This window comes from Ovis canadensis, chromosome 4 (genome assembly GCF_042477335.2).
Source record: "Ovis canadensis isolate MfBH-ARS-UI-01 breed Bighorn chromosome 4, ARS-UI_OviCan_v2, whole genome shotgun sequence".
NCBI lineage: Eukaryota > Metazoa > Chordata > Mammalia > Artiodactyla > Bovidae > Ovis > Ovis canadensis.
The window spans coordinates 71,758,469-71,776,499 of NC_091248.1; the positions used below are offsets into that span (position 1 = coordinate 71,758,469).

The 18,031-nt window shown below is 37.9% G+C and overlaps 1 protein-coding gene across 10 annotated transcripts in view; it reads left to right on the forward strand.

Moving 5' to 3' along the window:
- The window catches only part of IMMP2L (inner mitochondrial membrane peptidase subunit 2), a 964,367-nt gene that overhangs the window by 102,950 nt on the left and 843,386 nt on the right, over positions 1-18,031 (forward strand). For 2 of the 10 annotated variants that reach the window (XM_069588009.1, XM_069588010.1), the window contains exon 5: positions 8,954-9,570. The exons of the other annotated variants lie outside the window; for them this stretch is intronic. In XM_069588009.1, the coding sequence (XP_069444110.1) occupies positions 8,954-9,026 (73 nt within the window). In that variant the 3' untranslated portion in view covers positions 9,027-9,570. Of the gene's footprint in view, positions 1-8,953; positions 9,571-18,031 lie in introns of those variants that run through there. 10 annotated transcript variants of the gene reach the window in all.

Genomic DNA, 18,031 nt, shown 5'->3' on the forward strand with positions numbered 1-18,031 from the left:
GTGTAACAATTTTGAGGCATGGGGAGGAGGTGGCATGTGTAAGAATTTTGAGGCGAGAATGAATAGCTGTGTGGGAGAAGTGGTTAAGTAGGTTTGTTGAACAAGATGTCAAAGCTTCACCTCATAGGAATATAACAATGTCTAAATCATGTGTTAAGCTGTATCAGAAGTCCTAAACATGACTAGGTTTTCACTAGCTCTGTAGTTTAAAATGGAAGACCATTCTTGAATTTTTTGACTTTATCTTAGTGATACTTTGAGAGTTAAGGAAATAAAAATCCTTTACAGTAGAATATAGACTCTATACCAAACTGAAGGCCTGTAACATGTTGCTTGCGGTAAAAGTTTTATTGAATATTGATACTGAGTGAATCACAGATACTTATGCACTTTCCTCAGCATGAACTGCAAGTTTCTCTTATGGTGCAGTGGGTTGGCATGTGACTGTGCTCTGAAGGAGCAGGGACCCTCTGTAGCACCATGCTGGATTCCGGTTTCCAGGAGTAGGTGACAGTGGGACACCTGGCATCTCCTCTGTGTAGTAAGCTGAGAGAGGCCAGTACAAGCAGGGGAAACTGGAAAAATCTTTTAAGAATGTGCTGAAGCTCTGTTTTAAATGTGATGTCTGGAGCCGGTGGACAGGCTGCCATACAGGAATCTGGAATCTTTGAAATAGATGAGCACACTAATTCCAGTTATGTGAGGAGGGGTCACAAACAGCAAGCAAAGAAATGGAAACATGCGGATCAATATGGAAAAGGCCCCTTTGGAAAACCCAATTGGTATGTGCATGCCTGATTACATTAGTTAGATTTGCATCAGCCTTTTATCAGCCTGGTGCAATGAGAGAGCAGCACATAGACAAGAGGTGGAAGCTGGCATTCTTTATTTCGCTCAGTCATGTCATTTTTGAAAACCAATAGTAGTTTTCTTTGTTAAAATAAATACAGGGTGTGTATATACAATATGAGATAAACATACTGCCTAATCAAATACTCTTCATTTTTCAGCACTGCGTTTTGGAGCAGTAACTCTACAATGAAAATAGCTGTCATCATTTTGGCAGTTAATAGCTTATTAAACTATTTCACAAAATTTAGTACTATGTACTGCTGAAAGCAGTAAGTTTATTTTTTCAGTTTCTTATGGAAAATTAGCTCTAAAAGAACAGGTCATTAACAATACAATTGTACCCATTTTTACATGGGAAATATAAACAGATTTATAGGAGCTTGGAATATTGAAGAAATTATAACCAGAGATTTTTGGTTGGTTATAATTATTGGTGAAACTGTGGCTAACCTGTAACATAGAGATTAAATGAACTTTTAGGGTTTCATTGGACAAAGTTGGACTTTAAATTCTGTAAGAATTTGAAATATAGTATATTATATACTGTAGCTATGCTTTGGACATAGTAATTTTTAACTTCTCATGAGTATTGCACTAAAAACCCCTGCTGTTTTACTGAGTTACCACTCATGAATGGCAGACAACAATACAGGAATTGAGAAGTAAATTATTTGAGCTTTTTCAAATTTTTTCTTAAACCTATTTTTTAAGAGACATATACTTGAATTGATGATACTGTCTTTAAAACTAATGTATAATTGTGTTGAAATAAATTCAGAGTGCATAGATGCCCCAAATAAAAGCAAAACCTAGCATGGGTACCTTAAAAGATTAGTTCCAATATGGATTGAGTGGTGAACATAGGATACTGTTTTTACTGAGGTCGTGGTTTTAATGTTTCGAGGTTGTGTTTTTTGCTGTAAGTGATTTTATTAGATGTGGCATAGAATGGGATCTATATTACAGCCAAGCTGCTGTTACCTTTTTTAAAATTCAAACTTTTAAAATTTTCACTGACATTCCAAGAGATGGAATAATAGAAGTAATACTCATGGATGAGTTCTAGTTTGAGTTTTGCTTCTGACTAGCCAGAGAACCAGAGAAGGAAATGGCAACCCACTCCAGTGTTCTTGCCTGGAGAATCCCAGGGACAGTGGAGCCTGGTGGGCTGCCGTCTATGGGGTCGCACAGAGTCGGACACGACTGAAGTGACTCAGCAGCAGCCAGAGAACCAGAGTAAGCCACCTCATCAGCTAGGACCTAAGTTTCTTAAGTCACATTGTCATGACATTGTCCTGGGTGACCATATCATAAACTTTTACCCTAAAGTAAAATAGAAGGGCTGGTTTCAACAGAACCTTTTTGATTCCTATTCTTATTCCAATTTCAGTATTTATTCTCTAGATCAAAGATGCCTAGTAAAAATACAATGTGAGTCATATATGTAATTTTAAATTGTCTACTTGCCACATTGCCAAACTAAAAAGAGAGAGGTGAAATTAATTTTAATATTTAGCTCAGTGTAGTATCCCAAATATTATTTCCACATATTAAACTATTAATGAGATATTTTACCATGTTTGAGATGCTAAGTCATAAATCTGATGTGGCTTTCCAAGGGCACATCTCAACTTGGGACTAACTCCTTTTCCCGTGTTCGGTAGCTTCATGGAGGCTCATGGCTACTGTACTGGACTGTGCAGCTGAGATTACTGGATCTTTATATCACTACCCATCAATCAAATTTACGGACTATAGAATCACCCTTAATTCCTCTTGTTTTCTCCCCTTTTCTATTGAGTAGTGACAGAGCTTAGAGCTGAATCGGCACATTTTCTCTTTATTTTCAAACATCCAGAAAAGAGTAGCCTGAGTTCTCTTCAGTTCCTTAACATACTTCCTTAGTTTAGTGAAATCAGACTTCTATGTTCAGTACTGGACAGAAACTCCTTGAAAAAGTTCCCATACCTTCTTGGTGCTAAATACAGTGGCCACAGTGTGAATGCTTCCTGATACCATAGCTAACTCAGGCACTGTAAATACTTTCTCCTTGAAACTTCTCTGTCCCTTGTCATGTATGGCACTCCTCTTTCTTGGTTATTCCCTGAGTTGTGTGTTTTGCTGATTCTTCTCTTGGATCTATTTTCTGTTTCCTTTGCCCAGTGTCCTTGACTTCTTGCCTAAGAATCAAACCTATACTTTTAGCTATTTATTGGATATATCTGTATGATGATACTCTGTGAGTTATTCCAACCCAACCTAGCCTTTGCTCCATACCAAACTTTTCTTTCCCTGGTTATTATTTTGATTCTTGACCTCACCATATTTGGTCACAAGTCAAAGTTAGAGACTTTACTATAATCTTCAGCTTCTTTCTTTAAAAAAATTTTTTTTAAACAACCTCATACAATTAGATACTCAATATTTTTGGGTTTACCTGTGAAATACATACTGAATATTTTTATTTTCTCTTTTTTTGCAGTGTCTTACTTCATGTCCCTCCCACCTGTGCTAAAATCCCACACGGTCTCTTTTTGTTTCCTTTAATACATTTTTGATATTGCTTCCAAAGTTCCTAGCACAGTTGGATAATACCCTTTGCCTGTCAAAACTTTTACTAGTTCCATTTGTTCTCTTGTGTGGCATGTAAGTCCTAGACTACTCTTCTATCTTTAACCGTAGACATACTCTTCAGTATTTTCCTTTCCTCTGAAACTCTTTTAAGACCTAAATTTATTTTAAAGATGGAATTTTAGGCTTCTTGATATTAGTGGAAGAAACTTGGCCTCAAGTGTGGATAGTATGGCTTGACAGCACTTGGACACTCATAATAAATGGGGAAATACATGGTATGCTTATGTGATACTCAAAGCTAGGTTAACAAGCAGATTTCTTTGTTTCCCTATAAAAGAAGTCCTGTATAGCGGTTTCAGTTTCTGAGCAGCAAGAATTAATAACATCCTGGCAGCAATGAATAATGTATGTTTTATTTACAAATATACTTTCTGTTCTTGGAAACTAATATAGAGAAATATCTTAGTTAAGCTGTTCAGCTTGGCTGACTTTTATAGGAAAACAATATATCCCCTGAGGTAATACTAATGTAAGTAGAAAGTAACTATGGCAGTTAGTACATCTAGTTGCATTGAGAAAGAATGACTTGTTGCCTGTTTCATATTATTACAATTGGTTGTCTCCTAGCTTCTTTATTCTCCTAGCATATTTCACTTGGATGAGATGTTCATTCTTTATAATGCAACGTATTATTTCATCCAGCCCAATCTTATTACTAACCTCATGTGCCTTAGGTGGCATGGGGCTTCCCTTAGGCAGCATAGTCACTGATGCTGGGAGGAAGAAGATAAATATTAATTGGAGGGTGTTAGATCTGGGAAACCTTAAAAAAATACTAAATATGGAGAAGAAGTCATTTTTGCTGCTATTTTATGGAAGTTTGTGTAAAATCTAATTGCTTGATTTGAAAGAAAACTGCAGGTCATAAACAGTGATGAATAAATTGTCCACAGGAATGTTTTTGCATATAGTAAAACGTTTTGCCCTTGTCTTAAAAGGAAAGCAAGATAACAGCCATTAATCATATTTAAAATGGTAGTGATACCTTCTCATCTCTAATTCCAGGGAAGTTCAGACATGAACTCAGGATTCAGCATATATTGTTTTAATGTAAACATGGGCCACGAGTGAAAACTTACTTTCTAAAATCAACAATATAATGGTAAAGTGAATATGAGCAGTGAGAGTTGTAAGTAGGAGCAGAAAAAAGTCCCAGACTCTAACTGCCACAGAATATATCCTTTAAAGTAAAATTAATCTTTTTGTTTTAACAACATTTACTACCATTTATTTGGCACATACAGTCTTCTAGATACTCTGCTAAATACCTTTTAAACATTATTCCTCTTTTTTCTCAAACAGTATCATGAAGCAGATATTGTTATTTTTCCATTTACAGATAATTAAGCTGAGGCTTAGAGAAATAATTTGCTTGATTCCATCCATTTACCTAGTATGTGACAGAACCAAATTTGACTCAAATTTATTTAACTCCAAAGTTTAAGCTAATCACGCCATTTTTCTGTTAATTTTTAAGGAGAAAAAAATGCTTCCCCACATCCAGGTTCCAGGTTCCCTGTGAAGATTACTAAGCATGTTTTTGTTCTTTAGTTGCTGAGTTGTGTTCAACTCTTCAGTGACCCCGTGGACTATAACCCCTCTGGCTCATCTGTCCATGGGATTCTCCAGGCAAGAATAATGGAGAGGGTAGCCATTCTCTTCTCCACTGGATTTTCGTGACCCAGGGACTGAACCCTTGTCTCCTACTATTGTGGAAATTTAGACCCCACATTATTTCCTTACCACCATCACATGTTCCTCCTAGTCCAGAGTCTGGGGTATAACAATGAGAATGGCCCCTTGTACTCATTTTGGGCTTTATATATTCACTGTTTCATTTCAACATCACAAGGAGCCCTTGAAACTATGTTATGCTTGTTTTACTCATGAGGATGCCAAGGCTAAGGGAAGTCAAAGAACTGGCCCACATTCCCAGGTAATAATTAAGAGAGGTATTCAGAATATTATAAAAATGATCTTTTATGGAACTGTATGTAGTTCTGGATTGATTATATACAATTGGAAGTTTTAGAACTGAAAGTGTTTGAGAGTTTACTGTGTGTCAGGAATTGTATTAGTGATTGTCCTAAATACTTTGTACGTATCATCTCATTTAATCTTTCCAATATCATGGGAGATAAGAACTATTATTTTACAGTGAGGAACTTCTGGCATGTGGCAACTTTAACATGCCCAAGATCATTAAGTAAGTGTGGGAGTGAGGACTCTGACCAGGGCTTTCTCACCTCAGATCTGTGCTCTTGGCCACTGGGCCTTTCTACCAACTAGTCCACAAGGTCAGCCAGTCAGTCTGGTTTTACAACAATGATCTCTATAGCTACCAGTCAACTCAAAGCTAGTACTCTTATTTCTAAGTTGAACCTCTTTTGGGATGTTGATAAAATATTTTGATGTGTTAATAAATAAGTGCTTATATAAAAACATAAATTGTTGCTGTTGTTCAGTTGCTCAGTTGTGTCTCTTTTGCAACCCCATGGACTACAGTATGCCAAGCTTCCCTGTCCTTCACCATCCCCCAGAGTTTGCTTAAACTCATGTCCATTGAGTTGATGATGTCATCCAACCATCTCATTCTCTGTCACCCCCTTCTCCTCCTGCCCTCAATCTTTCCCAGCATCAGGGTCTTTTCAAATGAATCGGCTCTTTGCACCAGGTGGCCAAAGTATTGGAGCTTGTGCTTCAGCATCGGTCCTTCCAATGAATATTCAGGGTTGATTTCCTTTAGGGTTGACTGGTTTGATCTCCTTACTGTCCAAGGGACTTTTGAGAGTCTTCCCCAACACCACAGGTGGAAAGCATCAATCCTTCAGCACTCAGCCTTCTTTATGGTCCATCACTCACATCTGTACATGACTACTGGAAAAACCATAGTTTTGACTATACATTATGTCTTTTTTTGAGTGACATCTTCGCCACAATTATAAAACCAAGTGTAAACATCTTGAGATGAAAATCTCTGTTAAAGACTATCTCTCTGACTGAAGGAGGATTTTGATAACTATTGTTTAAAAGGCTGAATAGAGCTTGAGGTAGTGGGTGGAGGGTGGTGTCTCACATGTAGCCTGGAGTGGCCCCGGTTGGGGATTGATGAACATCATGGGCTTGTCTGACAGCGCGTGAAGTCATCAAAAATGAATTGTAAGGAAATGAAACTGACAATTGAAGGTATGCAATAGTGGTCAGAGAGCCAGGTATGGCAGGAGCAACAGGTCTTTTGGCCTTCTGAGTTTGGTAGGTAGTTTGGATGGTAAAAGTTAAGGGTTGTCTGTGCTTTTATGTATTTCTAGCATACCTTTGAATGGGCAGTTGGGGTCCACATAAAGTGATGAGGCTAGATGGACTTAAAAGCATAGATCAAGTGAAAAACATCAAATTAATATAAGTAATTTAATGTTTGTCTCATATAGCAACCCTATGAATTATATACTATTACTTTAATGTCCATTTTATTAATATACAGCAAGGTTAAGTAACTTGCTCAGTTTACACCGTCTGGTAAGTTGTGGAGGCAAGAGTCGAAGGGAAGCAGTCTGCCTCCACAATCCATGCTCTTAATCCTAAGCTCTCCCATATATTCTCCAGATGGCGATGGAAGAGAGAGGGCAAAGAATAACAAACGCATATATGCTATATAGTGATACCTTTACTACCACTTATTTAAAATATCGACTGGAGGCATCCATGCCTGAGGTTGCACTCTTGTTTGGAGTTTTGATAAACCATGTAGATCATCTGAAGTAAAAAGTGGCTTATCCCTATGTATCACACAGGGTCTTGGTGAGAAACAGACAGCACATGAGTGAGGGTGATGGAGAGAGGTTAATGAGTGGGGCTGTTCACAAAGGGGTAGGCAGTAGTACAGGACTCAACCAGAAAGAAACAGTGCAGCACCCAGGAACTAGTGGCGGTGGGAAGTCATGACAGCTTTGTGCTGGAGGGTGAGGAAGAGGGAACGGACGTTACTGGTGAGAGTGCGAGGCACGGGAGAGGGGCCAGCGGGCAGGAATCAGGGCCCTGAGTGACTGAATGTAGTGACTGCCAAAACAGCAGCCTGGTGGGAGATCGGCAGTGGCAACAGATGTCCCGCCTTCTCTCTTCCATTAGCTTGTGATCTCCTCCAGGCGCCTCCTATTTGCTGAACCCAAATGGAAGCTAGAGGCAAGGAAGCTTGGGTGATGTAGTTCACAGACTTGGGGTGGAGGTCTCTAGGGTAGAGGTCAGAAAATATCAGGGAATGGATCTAGAGGGCAACAGGGATTAACCAGTGTGCCATTTATTATGGGTCCAATTGTGTGTACTCTCATTCCCCTCCCCCCATCCAAAACCTCATATATATTGAATTTTTAAACCTCAGTTTCTCAGAATGTGGACCTTTTCAGAAATAGGTAATCATATGAACTGAGCTCATAAGGGTGATCCCTAATCCAATAAGACTGGTGTCTTTATAAAACGGGGAAATTTGAATGAACATACATAGAAGAAGATGACGTTGACACAAGGAGAAGATGGCTGTTTACAAGTCAAGTATTAACTGCATCTACTAGAAACTAGGCAAGGTGCCTGGAGCAGATCTCTTCCTAGCCACTTGAGAGAGAATGTGGCTGTGCACACCCCTTCATTCACACTTCTGACCTCCGTATCTGTGGCACAATACATTGCCATTGCTCCCAGCCATTTAGTTCTTGCTACTTGGTGATAGCAGATCCAGGAAGCTGATATACCGTTGAAGTTTCTCATTGACCAGCTGTTTTTAAAATTTTACTTTAACCTTTTATAGAATCATAGAGTCATAAAGAGTTTAGAAATGAGAACTAGTGTAAAACTCTGATTTTTGAGATGAGAGCTTTTCCCAGGGTCAGAGAACTTTAATGGTGGAATCAGAGCTAGAGCCATACAGGTAATACATGTATTTAGACACTGCATTGTTCAACTTTTAGGTAAGAAAAGCCTTATCACTATAAGTTTTCAGATTTTTGTATGTTAATAATTTGGGGGCATTAATTGTTGGTATGTTCCTAGTTTGTACTTGAACCAGCATTTTCTTGTTATATGAGGTAGCTTAAAAACCATATGATAAATATTCCTATGGGTAAATAACTTAATTTTATTCTGCTTAAGATCATGTTTGCATGATAAACAACAGAGCATCAAAAAAGCAATTGCCAGTGTCCAGAATAAAGTGAAAACTCAGCATCATATCTCAGTAGAAAAAAATTTCAGTAGGTTGGAGAGATGTGCCAAAGTCAATGTATAAACAAAGATTTCAAAGTTAAAGAGTACTTCACAATAAACCTTAAGCTATATGTTGGAAGTAAAAATGATTACAGTCCTTGAGGGAAGCAATGTCACAATGTGCAGAAAGAGTCTTAACTTTCATGTTTGCTAGTATTATATAATGTTTGTGTATATATATATATATATATATTTTTTTTTTTTTCTCCCTCAGGACATTACCTGCTTTTTATTTTTGTTTGAACATACTGTTCTGGAAAATTTTAAATATATACAATCTTATTTGATTTGTAACTCCCATCCATTTTGCTACTCTGTATAATTTTGTTACAAATCCCAGACATCACATTGCCCTTTAATTTTGATTATTGTTTTTGATAAATAGTTCAATTTTGAGGATTATATTCCAAGGAAAGAATTTGAAATAATTGAAAACCTTTTTACCCAATATGTTCCTTACAGAATTATTTATAATGGTAAAAGAAATTGAAAGCAACTATCGAGTACTAAGGCAAAATATAATTTGTAAAATGTCCATTTGATAGAATGTTGTATTAAACTGAAGCCTGTAAACAGTTGTAGGCAACATGAGTAAAGCTTATGTTTAAATAATGAGAACTTAAAAGATGTATAGAATAAAATAAGCAACAAAAGCTTGGCTTGGAGAAATCATAAGAAAGCAATCAACCAAAATATGAAATGATGATTTACTTGAATCATAGTATTGTGAGTTATTTTTCCTTTTGTCTGCTGTTCAGTATGTTCCATATCATGTATAGTTTTATGATGGGAAAAGTGCAATAAACTTGAATTGTGAGTAAAAACAAGAAACATGGTATTTGACTTTTGATAATCATACTACCTGGCTCTAATCATTTATGGTAATTGTGGGACCTACTTACAGGAATGCCGTCAAAGAAATAATAGGATTGTCCTGGATTGCAAAATGCACAACTGAATGCTCTCTTTCCCTCCTTTTCTTAGTTACCTTTTCTACCTTTACCACTTCAAAAAAAAAAAAAAAGGCAAACATTTATTTAAAAATCTCCCACAAATACCTTTACCTATGAAATACAAAGAAAAACAATTATAAATACTCCATTCTTCTAACTTTTGAGATGTTGATTGGCATTAAACTTGGTCCTCATTTCTGATTGGGCTTCCTTTAAAGTTCTTACTGGTCTTGAAATTTCCACTAAAACTTGTAATCCCAATGTTTAGCTGTATTTGTAGAAGTATTCCTTAAGAATCTGCCTGCAATGCAGGAGACATAGGAGAGGTGGGTTCGATTCCTGGGTTGGGAAGATCCCCTGAAGGAGGAAATGGCAACCCACTCCAGTGTTCTTGCCTGGAAAATCCCATGGACAGAGGAACCTGGTGGGCTACTGTCTATGGGGCTGCAGAGAGTCAGACATGTCTGAGTACATGGCAAGCAATTAAAGTGTCTTTAAAAACTAAATTTCTGTATGCACATCTTTATATGTTTATTCTATTTGCTTTATTCTTTGCAATTCAGATATGTTGAGTTTGAATTACATTTTGTATCCGAGGTTCTGCCCACTTTCTCTCCTTTATCCACCCTGTCTTTATGCTAGGCTAGCATTTCAGTCTATACAGCTGAATCTTAGTATGAAGCATTTTGCCTTGTTTCTAGATGCCTTTTTGGAGCTGGTAGAGCTGCGGTAAAACTATCTTAGAGCTGTACAATGAAGCATTTTTTTATTTCTTCTGAAATCTATCAAAATTTTATCTGAATTCTCTGAATTCAGATATTCTCTAATTTTTGAAGTCAGCTTGATTTCAGTGATCCTTCTAGTTTTTAGCAATTTCTTTTATTGCTCCACATTTTATCTTAGAAGAGGGGACTGCATACCTGCAATGTTCCTGTCAAAGGGCCTCCTTGCATTGAGCTCCCTGTTAGGAAGTTCCCTGTGACTTTCTGTTCAACAAAGAGGACATGTTTCAAGGAAGAAAACTGCATTTTACCATATGAGAATAATAATGATTCATTATAATAAAGTAATAGAAACTTTTGCCTGTCATTTTCAGTGCCATGATAGAGGAAAAAATCTGACAAATGGCTCTTAAAACTTTTGTCTAGAAGTATCCCAGGTCACTTTTGCTCATATTTTATTAGTCAAAACAAATAACATGGTCACTGTTAAAAGTAAATGGAAAAGTATAGTGAGTATATAAAATAATGTTAAGTGTTTGAGAGTATTTTCATAGGTATGATTGATTGGTTAATTTATTTAACTAAACCTGAGTCCTTTTTGTTGTACACTGTTGTATTATCATGCCTGCAATATATACGAAACAGTATATAGCTCTCCTGGAGCCAATATTCTTGTGGTAGCACTATTTAGGAAATCAGCTTGTCAATATTAATTAAGAATCATCATTATGAATATATCTTCTGGCCCCATAATTCCACTTCTGAATTGCAAGAGTAAAGCAATATTCTTAAATACAAAACTATGGGAAATGATAAACTTTAATAATTCAACTTGTAATACTGAAAAATTAGCAACAATTATCCAATAGGGAAATAGCTTTAATAAATTTGCTCATGGAATATTATGAATTTATGAGTTTCTACTGAAAGCAGTTGTTTCATTTGTAGTGGTGACTTAGTGACCATTATAGCATCTCTGATGAAATAAAGCAGGTAACATAGTTGTATCTGAGCTTGGGGGCTAGCAAGATTGTGAGGATTTTAAGTCTTTAGGATTACATAGACAAATTAGATATCTCCAAGTATGATTAAAAAGAGTCAGACATGACTGAGAGACTTCACTCAAGTATGATTAAATGGATACGAAAGTAAGGAGGATGGAGAGAAAGTTTTGAGTTCTGATAGGATGTCCAGTCATTCAAGTAGATAGATCCTGTAGGCAACTGGAAATATGGGATCAGAGATTGGTTGGAGATGAGGGTTAAAAATGTTCTTTGGGAATTCATCAATCTAGAAATGTTAGTTGAACTTGGAAATAGATGAACTTTAAGAGGAAGAAGAATGCAGGCAGAAAATCAAAGAGGAGTGGTTGTGGGAGAAAGGATGAAAAGGATCCTGGAAAAAGTGATGAAAAGTTGAGAGGGACAAGAGAGCTAGAAAATTTGCAGTTTGGGGAAATGTTTGAGGAAAGAATTTTTTGAGGGAAATAGAACTGAGAGGCAAAGGAGAAAGAGATTGGGGGAGTAATTTTATTGGTTATTTAAAGTAGTTTTTTTTTTTTTTGGAACAGGCTGGCACAATGATAGATAACTTATTAAAATTGAAGCATATGATAGATATTAATGGTAATAATACCATTCCATAAAAACTGACAAATTTTTTGGTCCATTTTAAAACTACTTTTAGTAAGAGGCTTAAGTGATAAGTGCAAATAATTTAAGTCTTAATAGAAATTTACTCATACAAAGTACATGTACTCATACAAGGAAAATTCATATAAAGTTACATGCTAACCAAGTAGTCAAATATACCAACCTTATTCACTTACCAGTAGTCATGTATGGATGTGAGAGTTGGACTGTGAAGAAGGCTGAGTGCCGAAGAATTGATGCTTTTGAATTGTGGTGTTGGAGACACTCTTGAGAGTCCCTTGGATTGCAAGGAGATCCAACCAGTCCATTCTGAAGGAGATCAGCCCTGGGATTTCTTTGGAAGGACTGATGCTAAAGCTGAAACTCCAGTACTTTGGCCACCTCATGCGAAGAGTTGACCCATTGGAAAAGACTTTGATGCTGGGAGGGATTGGGGGCAGGAGGAGAAGGGGATGACCGAGGATGAGATGGCTGGATGGCATCACTGACTCGATGGACGCGAGTCTGGGTGAACTCTGGGAGTTGGTGATGGACAGGGAGGCCTGGCGTGCTGCGATTCATGGGGTCGCAGAGTCGGACATGACTGAGCGACTGAACTGAACTGAACTGAACTGAGAAAGATCAGTACCTTATCTTATGGCCTCTTCCTCCATCACTCATTATTCCATGTTACTCTTTTCTTTTTTTTTTCCTTCCTTTTTGCCACCCTATGTAGCTTGCCAGATCTCAGTTCCCTAACTAGAGTGTGAACCCAGGCTCTGGCAATGAGAGTGCAGAGACTTAACAACTGGGGCACCAGAAAACTCCAGAATGATACTAATTTTGAATTTCTCATATCTTGGGTCAGTAGATTGAATTTAGCCCAGATTATATTTGGGGGTAGAGAAAAAAATGTAAAAAAAAACAAAAAAGAATTTACAAATTAAGAATTGGAACTTCCCTGTTGGGTTGAGTGGTTAAACTCTGTACTTCCAATGCACAGGTAAAGAGTTTGATCCCTGTTGGGGGAACCAGGATCCCACATGCTGCACAGTGTGGCCCAAAAAAAAAAAAAAAAGAATACTTACTGATTGCATAACTTGTTAAAGCCCAGCTAATTAAAATAATTATATTTGTCCCAAGAATAATTATTAATAATGAAATTATCCAAAGTAAAAATTTCTAGTGATACTTTCTAGAAATGTTTCTTTGAAACCATATAAACAACAGATTCTTAATGAACTTAGCTATATCTGAAAATGATTCTTTGTATTTAATACCTTGTATACTTTAGTGAACTGAGAATAAAATGTTTCCATATTTTGTGTGATCTTAAATATGGAAAAATAGAAAATCATGTGTGCTTTGTAGAGAGAAGAATGAAAATTATTATAACAAAATATGTATTACTTCAAAATTGAGAGTAAATTAGCAGTTTCTTACTGTTTTTGACTCATTAATTTTGGAAACAGGTATTTCATTTTCTGGTAACTGTATGGCTGAGCATAAATTGTCACTTGAGAATTACTTCAAATCAAAAGTGTCTCAATTTATTGTTACAAAACTGCCTGTGTTGAATATATGAATGCATAAAGATCTTATTGAGTATCCAGGCACTTTTTTTTTCATATGCTAATATGTTGGTAATACACATTTTTGAGACATAACCCTTTACCTAAAAAAATTTGGCATTCAATTTGGGCTGATTTTCCCAAACCATAGGGAGGTACTCATTAATTTAGCAAACATTTGAGTGCCTTCTGTGTACTAATCATTTGTAAATTGCATGTTATTTTAAGGAGTTTTTTTCCTTTCCGCAACTGAAAACAGGAATGATTGCGCTTAACTTTGTGGAAGTGATTTAGGGTTAGTTTGAGACTTTGGTAAGAGATAGCTTACCTGCACTGCTCAAAATCACCCTGTACATTAGTGGCAGCTCCCCTCCAATCTTTTTTTCCTGTCCCTCACTGATTCAAGGACAGATTGTAAAGTCCATATTAATAGTAACGGTCATCTCTTTGTTTCCTCTGGTCTTGTAGGTGACATTAACCTCTATATGTACTTAATTTAAGGCTAAAGTTGACATCAAATAAAGCTACAACTTAATTTGAATACTTTTACAGTAATACATGTTACAACATCCATTTGTAAGTTAAATAGATTCACAAATGTGTCTATGAATCTATTACTAAGGAACTTTTCTTTTCTTGATCTTAAACAAGAGACATTATTTTCGCACAGTTCTAGAGGCTAGAAGTCTGAGATCCAAGTGTTAGCAAATGTTGGTTTCTTTTTGTTAGGTAGGTAGAATAGGGAAAAGGAGTCCAAAATGGCAGTGGCTAAAAGACAAGGAAGGGAAAAGCCCGCGAAATAGAACAAAAGAAGGTCTGAGGACCAGAGTGAAGACTTCAGGTAGAATAAACAGCACTCCTGGCTAAGCCCAATTTGCATAGGGCAGGCCCAGCTGGAGGAAAAAAACATAAAAGGAGGAACCAAAGCACTTTCTCTCTTTCTCTCCCACATGCATGCGCTCTTTCTCTCTCTCTCCCTCCCCCACATGCTCTTCCACTCTTTTCTTTTCAAGTCTTTGGGTTGGCATGCCCTCATGCTTCGAGGATGGATTCTCCTGCTATCTCCTAAATAAAATAGAGCTGTAACACTGATTTGCCTAAGAGCTATAACACGGTTTGTCCAAGACCCAAGAGCTGTGATGCGCCGAGGGCTTTAATGTCTGTTGCTCCAAATCTTTGTTGTGATGAGACAAGGAACCGAGGAACATACACTTGCGTGACATTTTAAAGGCTCTCTTCTTGCCTTGTAGTTGGTTGACCTCTTGTGTCTTCACATGATCTCTCCTTTGTGCACAAGACTCTTTTCAGATTTCCTCTTCATAAAAGGATGGTGATGGTGAAGTCGCTCAGTCTTGTCCAACTCTTTGGGACCCCGTGGACTGTAGCCTACCAGGCTCCTCCGTCCATGGGATTCTCCAGGCAAGAATACTGGACTGGGTTGCCATTTCCTTCTCCAGGGGATCTTCCCGACCCAGGGATTGAACCCAGGTCTCCTGCACTGTAGGCAGACGCTTTAACCATATTAGATTTGGGTCCTCCATAGTTATTTAATTTAATCATTACTATCTTTTATGTAGGGACTTCCCTGGTGGCTCAGACGGTAAAGCGTCTGCCTACAGTGCAGGAGACCTGGGTTCAATCCCTGGGTCAGGAAGATCCTCTGGAGAAGGAAATGGCAACCCACTCTAGTGCACTTGCCTGGAGAATCCCATGGACAGAGGAGCGTAGTAGGCTACAGTCCACGGGGTCGCAAAGAGTTGGACATTGAGAGACTTCACTTCACTATCTTTTATGTTAATAGGTTTCCATGGAGGTTGTTGAGGGACTTTGTTGATCAAGGAAAACTCAGAGAAGTAAATCTATTATAAAGGTGGGGCGGAGCATAAAGTAAACAAGCTAAAGGATTAGATGCTTCCATTTCTTAAGGCCATAAAATGAAATCAGCAGAGAAGTATCCTTAAAGCTTTAATAAAAGCTGATCTGTACAGAGAGCAGTTTCAGTTGTTTTAGACCATTACCCATGATAATGATAATAGAGTGAGAAAAGTCAAATGCAAATTAAGTAACCATAATGTATTTAGTTAGTGCAATCTCAGATGGGGGATTTGGTATAGATAGAGCCTCAGGCAAAGTGATAGTCTCTTCCTTCTTCTTTTTTTTTTGAGTACCTATTATGTTTCAGGCACTGGTCTAGGTACTTGGGATAGGTCAGTGAACAAAAGGATAGAGATCCTCCTTGTGAATAACATGAGTGGTCTAGTATCTCCTACAAGTATCTCTCTAACTCACTTCCACTGCCTATTATTCTATTAGTGATTAAAATTGTTTTAAGTCTGTATGGAAAGACACTATTAGTTTTACATTTCCAACGACCTATACATTTTATATTGTGTTCTGCTTAAGCCTTCCTTTTAAAAAAGTATTTAGTGATTTCTTATGCTATGAATGCTTTGTCCAGAAGAAATGAAGGATTTATTTCTTGACTAAGTAGCATTTGGGCATTTTGTTTTGCTAATAAGGTGTTTCAATCACCAATTAAGCTATTAATTTGTGGCCTTTGTGCAGTTGGTCTGTTTGATAAGATTTCATCCTTTAGGTGTGCCTTTCCTCCCTTTTTCTTTCCTACTTTGCTTTTTTGTCCCTCCCTTTTCTTCAGTTTCTCATGATGTACTCTGCATAGAAGTTAAATAAGCAGGGTGACAATATACAGCCTTGACGTACTCCTTTTCCTATTTGGAACCAGTCTGTTGTTCCATGTCCAGTTCTAACTGTTGCTTCCTGGCCTGCATACAGATTTCTCAAGAGGCAGGTTAGGTGGTCTGGTATTCCCATCTCTTTCAGAATTTTCCACAGTTTATTGTGATCATGAGAAACGCTGGGCTGGAGGAAGCACAAGCTGGAATCAAGATTGCCGGGATAACCTCAGATATGCAGATGACACCACCCTTATGGCAGAAAGTGAAGAGGAACTCAAAAGCCTCTTGATGAAAGTGAAAGTGGAGAGTGAAAAAGTTGGCTTAAAGCTCAACATTCAGAAAACGAAGATCATGGCATCCAGTCCCATCACTTCATGGGAATTAGATGGGGAAACAGTGTCAGACTTTATTTTTTGGGGCTCCAAAATCACCACAGATGGCACGTGCAGCCATGAAATTAAAAGACGCTTACTCCTTGGAAGAAAAGTTATGAGCAACCTAGATAGCATATTCAAAAGCAGGGACATTACTTTGCTGACTAAGGTCCGTCTAGTCAAGGCTGTGGTTTTTTCAGTAGTCACGTATGGATGTGAGAGTTGGACTGTGAAGAAAGCTGAGCGCCGAAGAATTGATGCTTTTGACCTGTGGTGTTGGAGAAGACTCTTGAGAGTCCCTTGGACTGCAAGGAGATCCAACCAGTCCATTCTGAAGGGGATCAGCCCTGGGATTTCTTTGGAAGGACTGATGCTAAAGCTGAAACTCCAGTACTTTGGCCACCTCATGCAAAGAGTTGACTCACTGGAAAAGACTCTGATGCTGGGAGGGATTGGGGGCAGGAGGAGAAGGGGACGACAGAGGATGAGATGGCTGGATGGCATCACTGACTCGATGGATGTGAGTCTGAGTGAACTCCGGGAGTTGGTGATGGACAGGGAGGCCTGGTGTGCTGCGATTCATGGAGTTGCAAAGAGTCGGACACGACTGAGTGACTGAACTGAACTTTCTTCAGTTAATCCTGTTTTCCAACCTTTACCCTTTCAGCATTCCACAAAAAGGATCTTGTAATTTGAGCTTTCAGAAGTATTTGAAAATGCTCATATCTTGAGTGCACTTGAACTCCTATTCTCTATTTGTACTTTAAATTACTCTCAGTCTTCAAATTGTGCCCCTTTTTATTCACCATAACCTTGTATGGTGTTGTTCCTTTGAAGCCTACAACAGTTTAAACTGATGTGTGTGTGTGTGTATGTGTGTGTGTATGTTTGTGTGTACACACATGTTTGCCAGTACATTAGCTGTGTGTGTTTATTAACAGATATATAAACATGCAGATTGTGTTAAAACATAAGAGAAAGTGATAGCTTACAGTGAATGATGTCAGATTCATGATCTCTGAAGACTTAGCTTTGGGACCAGGGACCAAGCTTGATCACTTAAAGGTTTCTGTGTAGCAGCATTTTATTAAAGTATAAAAAGGGACAAGGGGGCTGGAGGGCTGCAGTCTGTGGGGTCCCAAACAGTGGGACACGACTGCGACTAAGCACAGAAAGGGACCGAGGCCTCAGAAGGGATGTCCTACTCTCTAGTCGTATCAAGGCATTATAGACTTTTACCAGATCCACTCCCACTACGTACATCCTAAATTAACAAGGCTGGAACTAACAGTAGAAAAGTCTTACCAGGCCCACTCCCATGTAAGATAATCAGATTAGTCAGAAG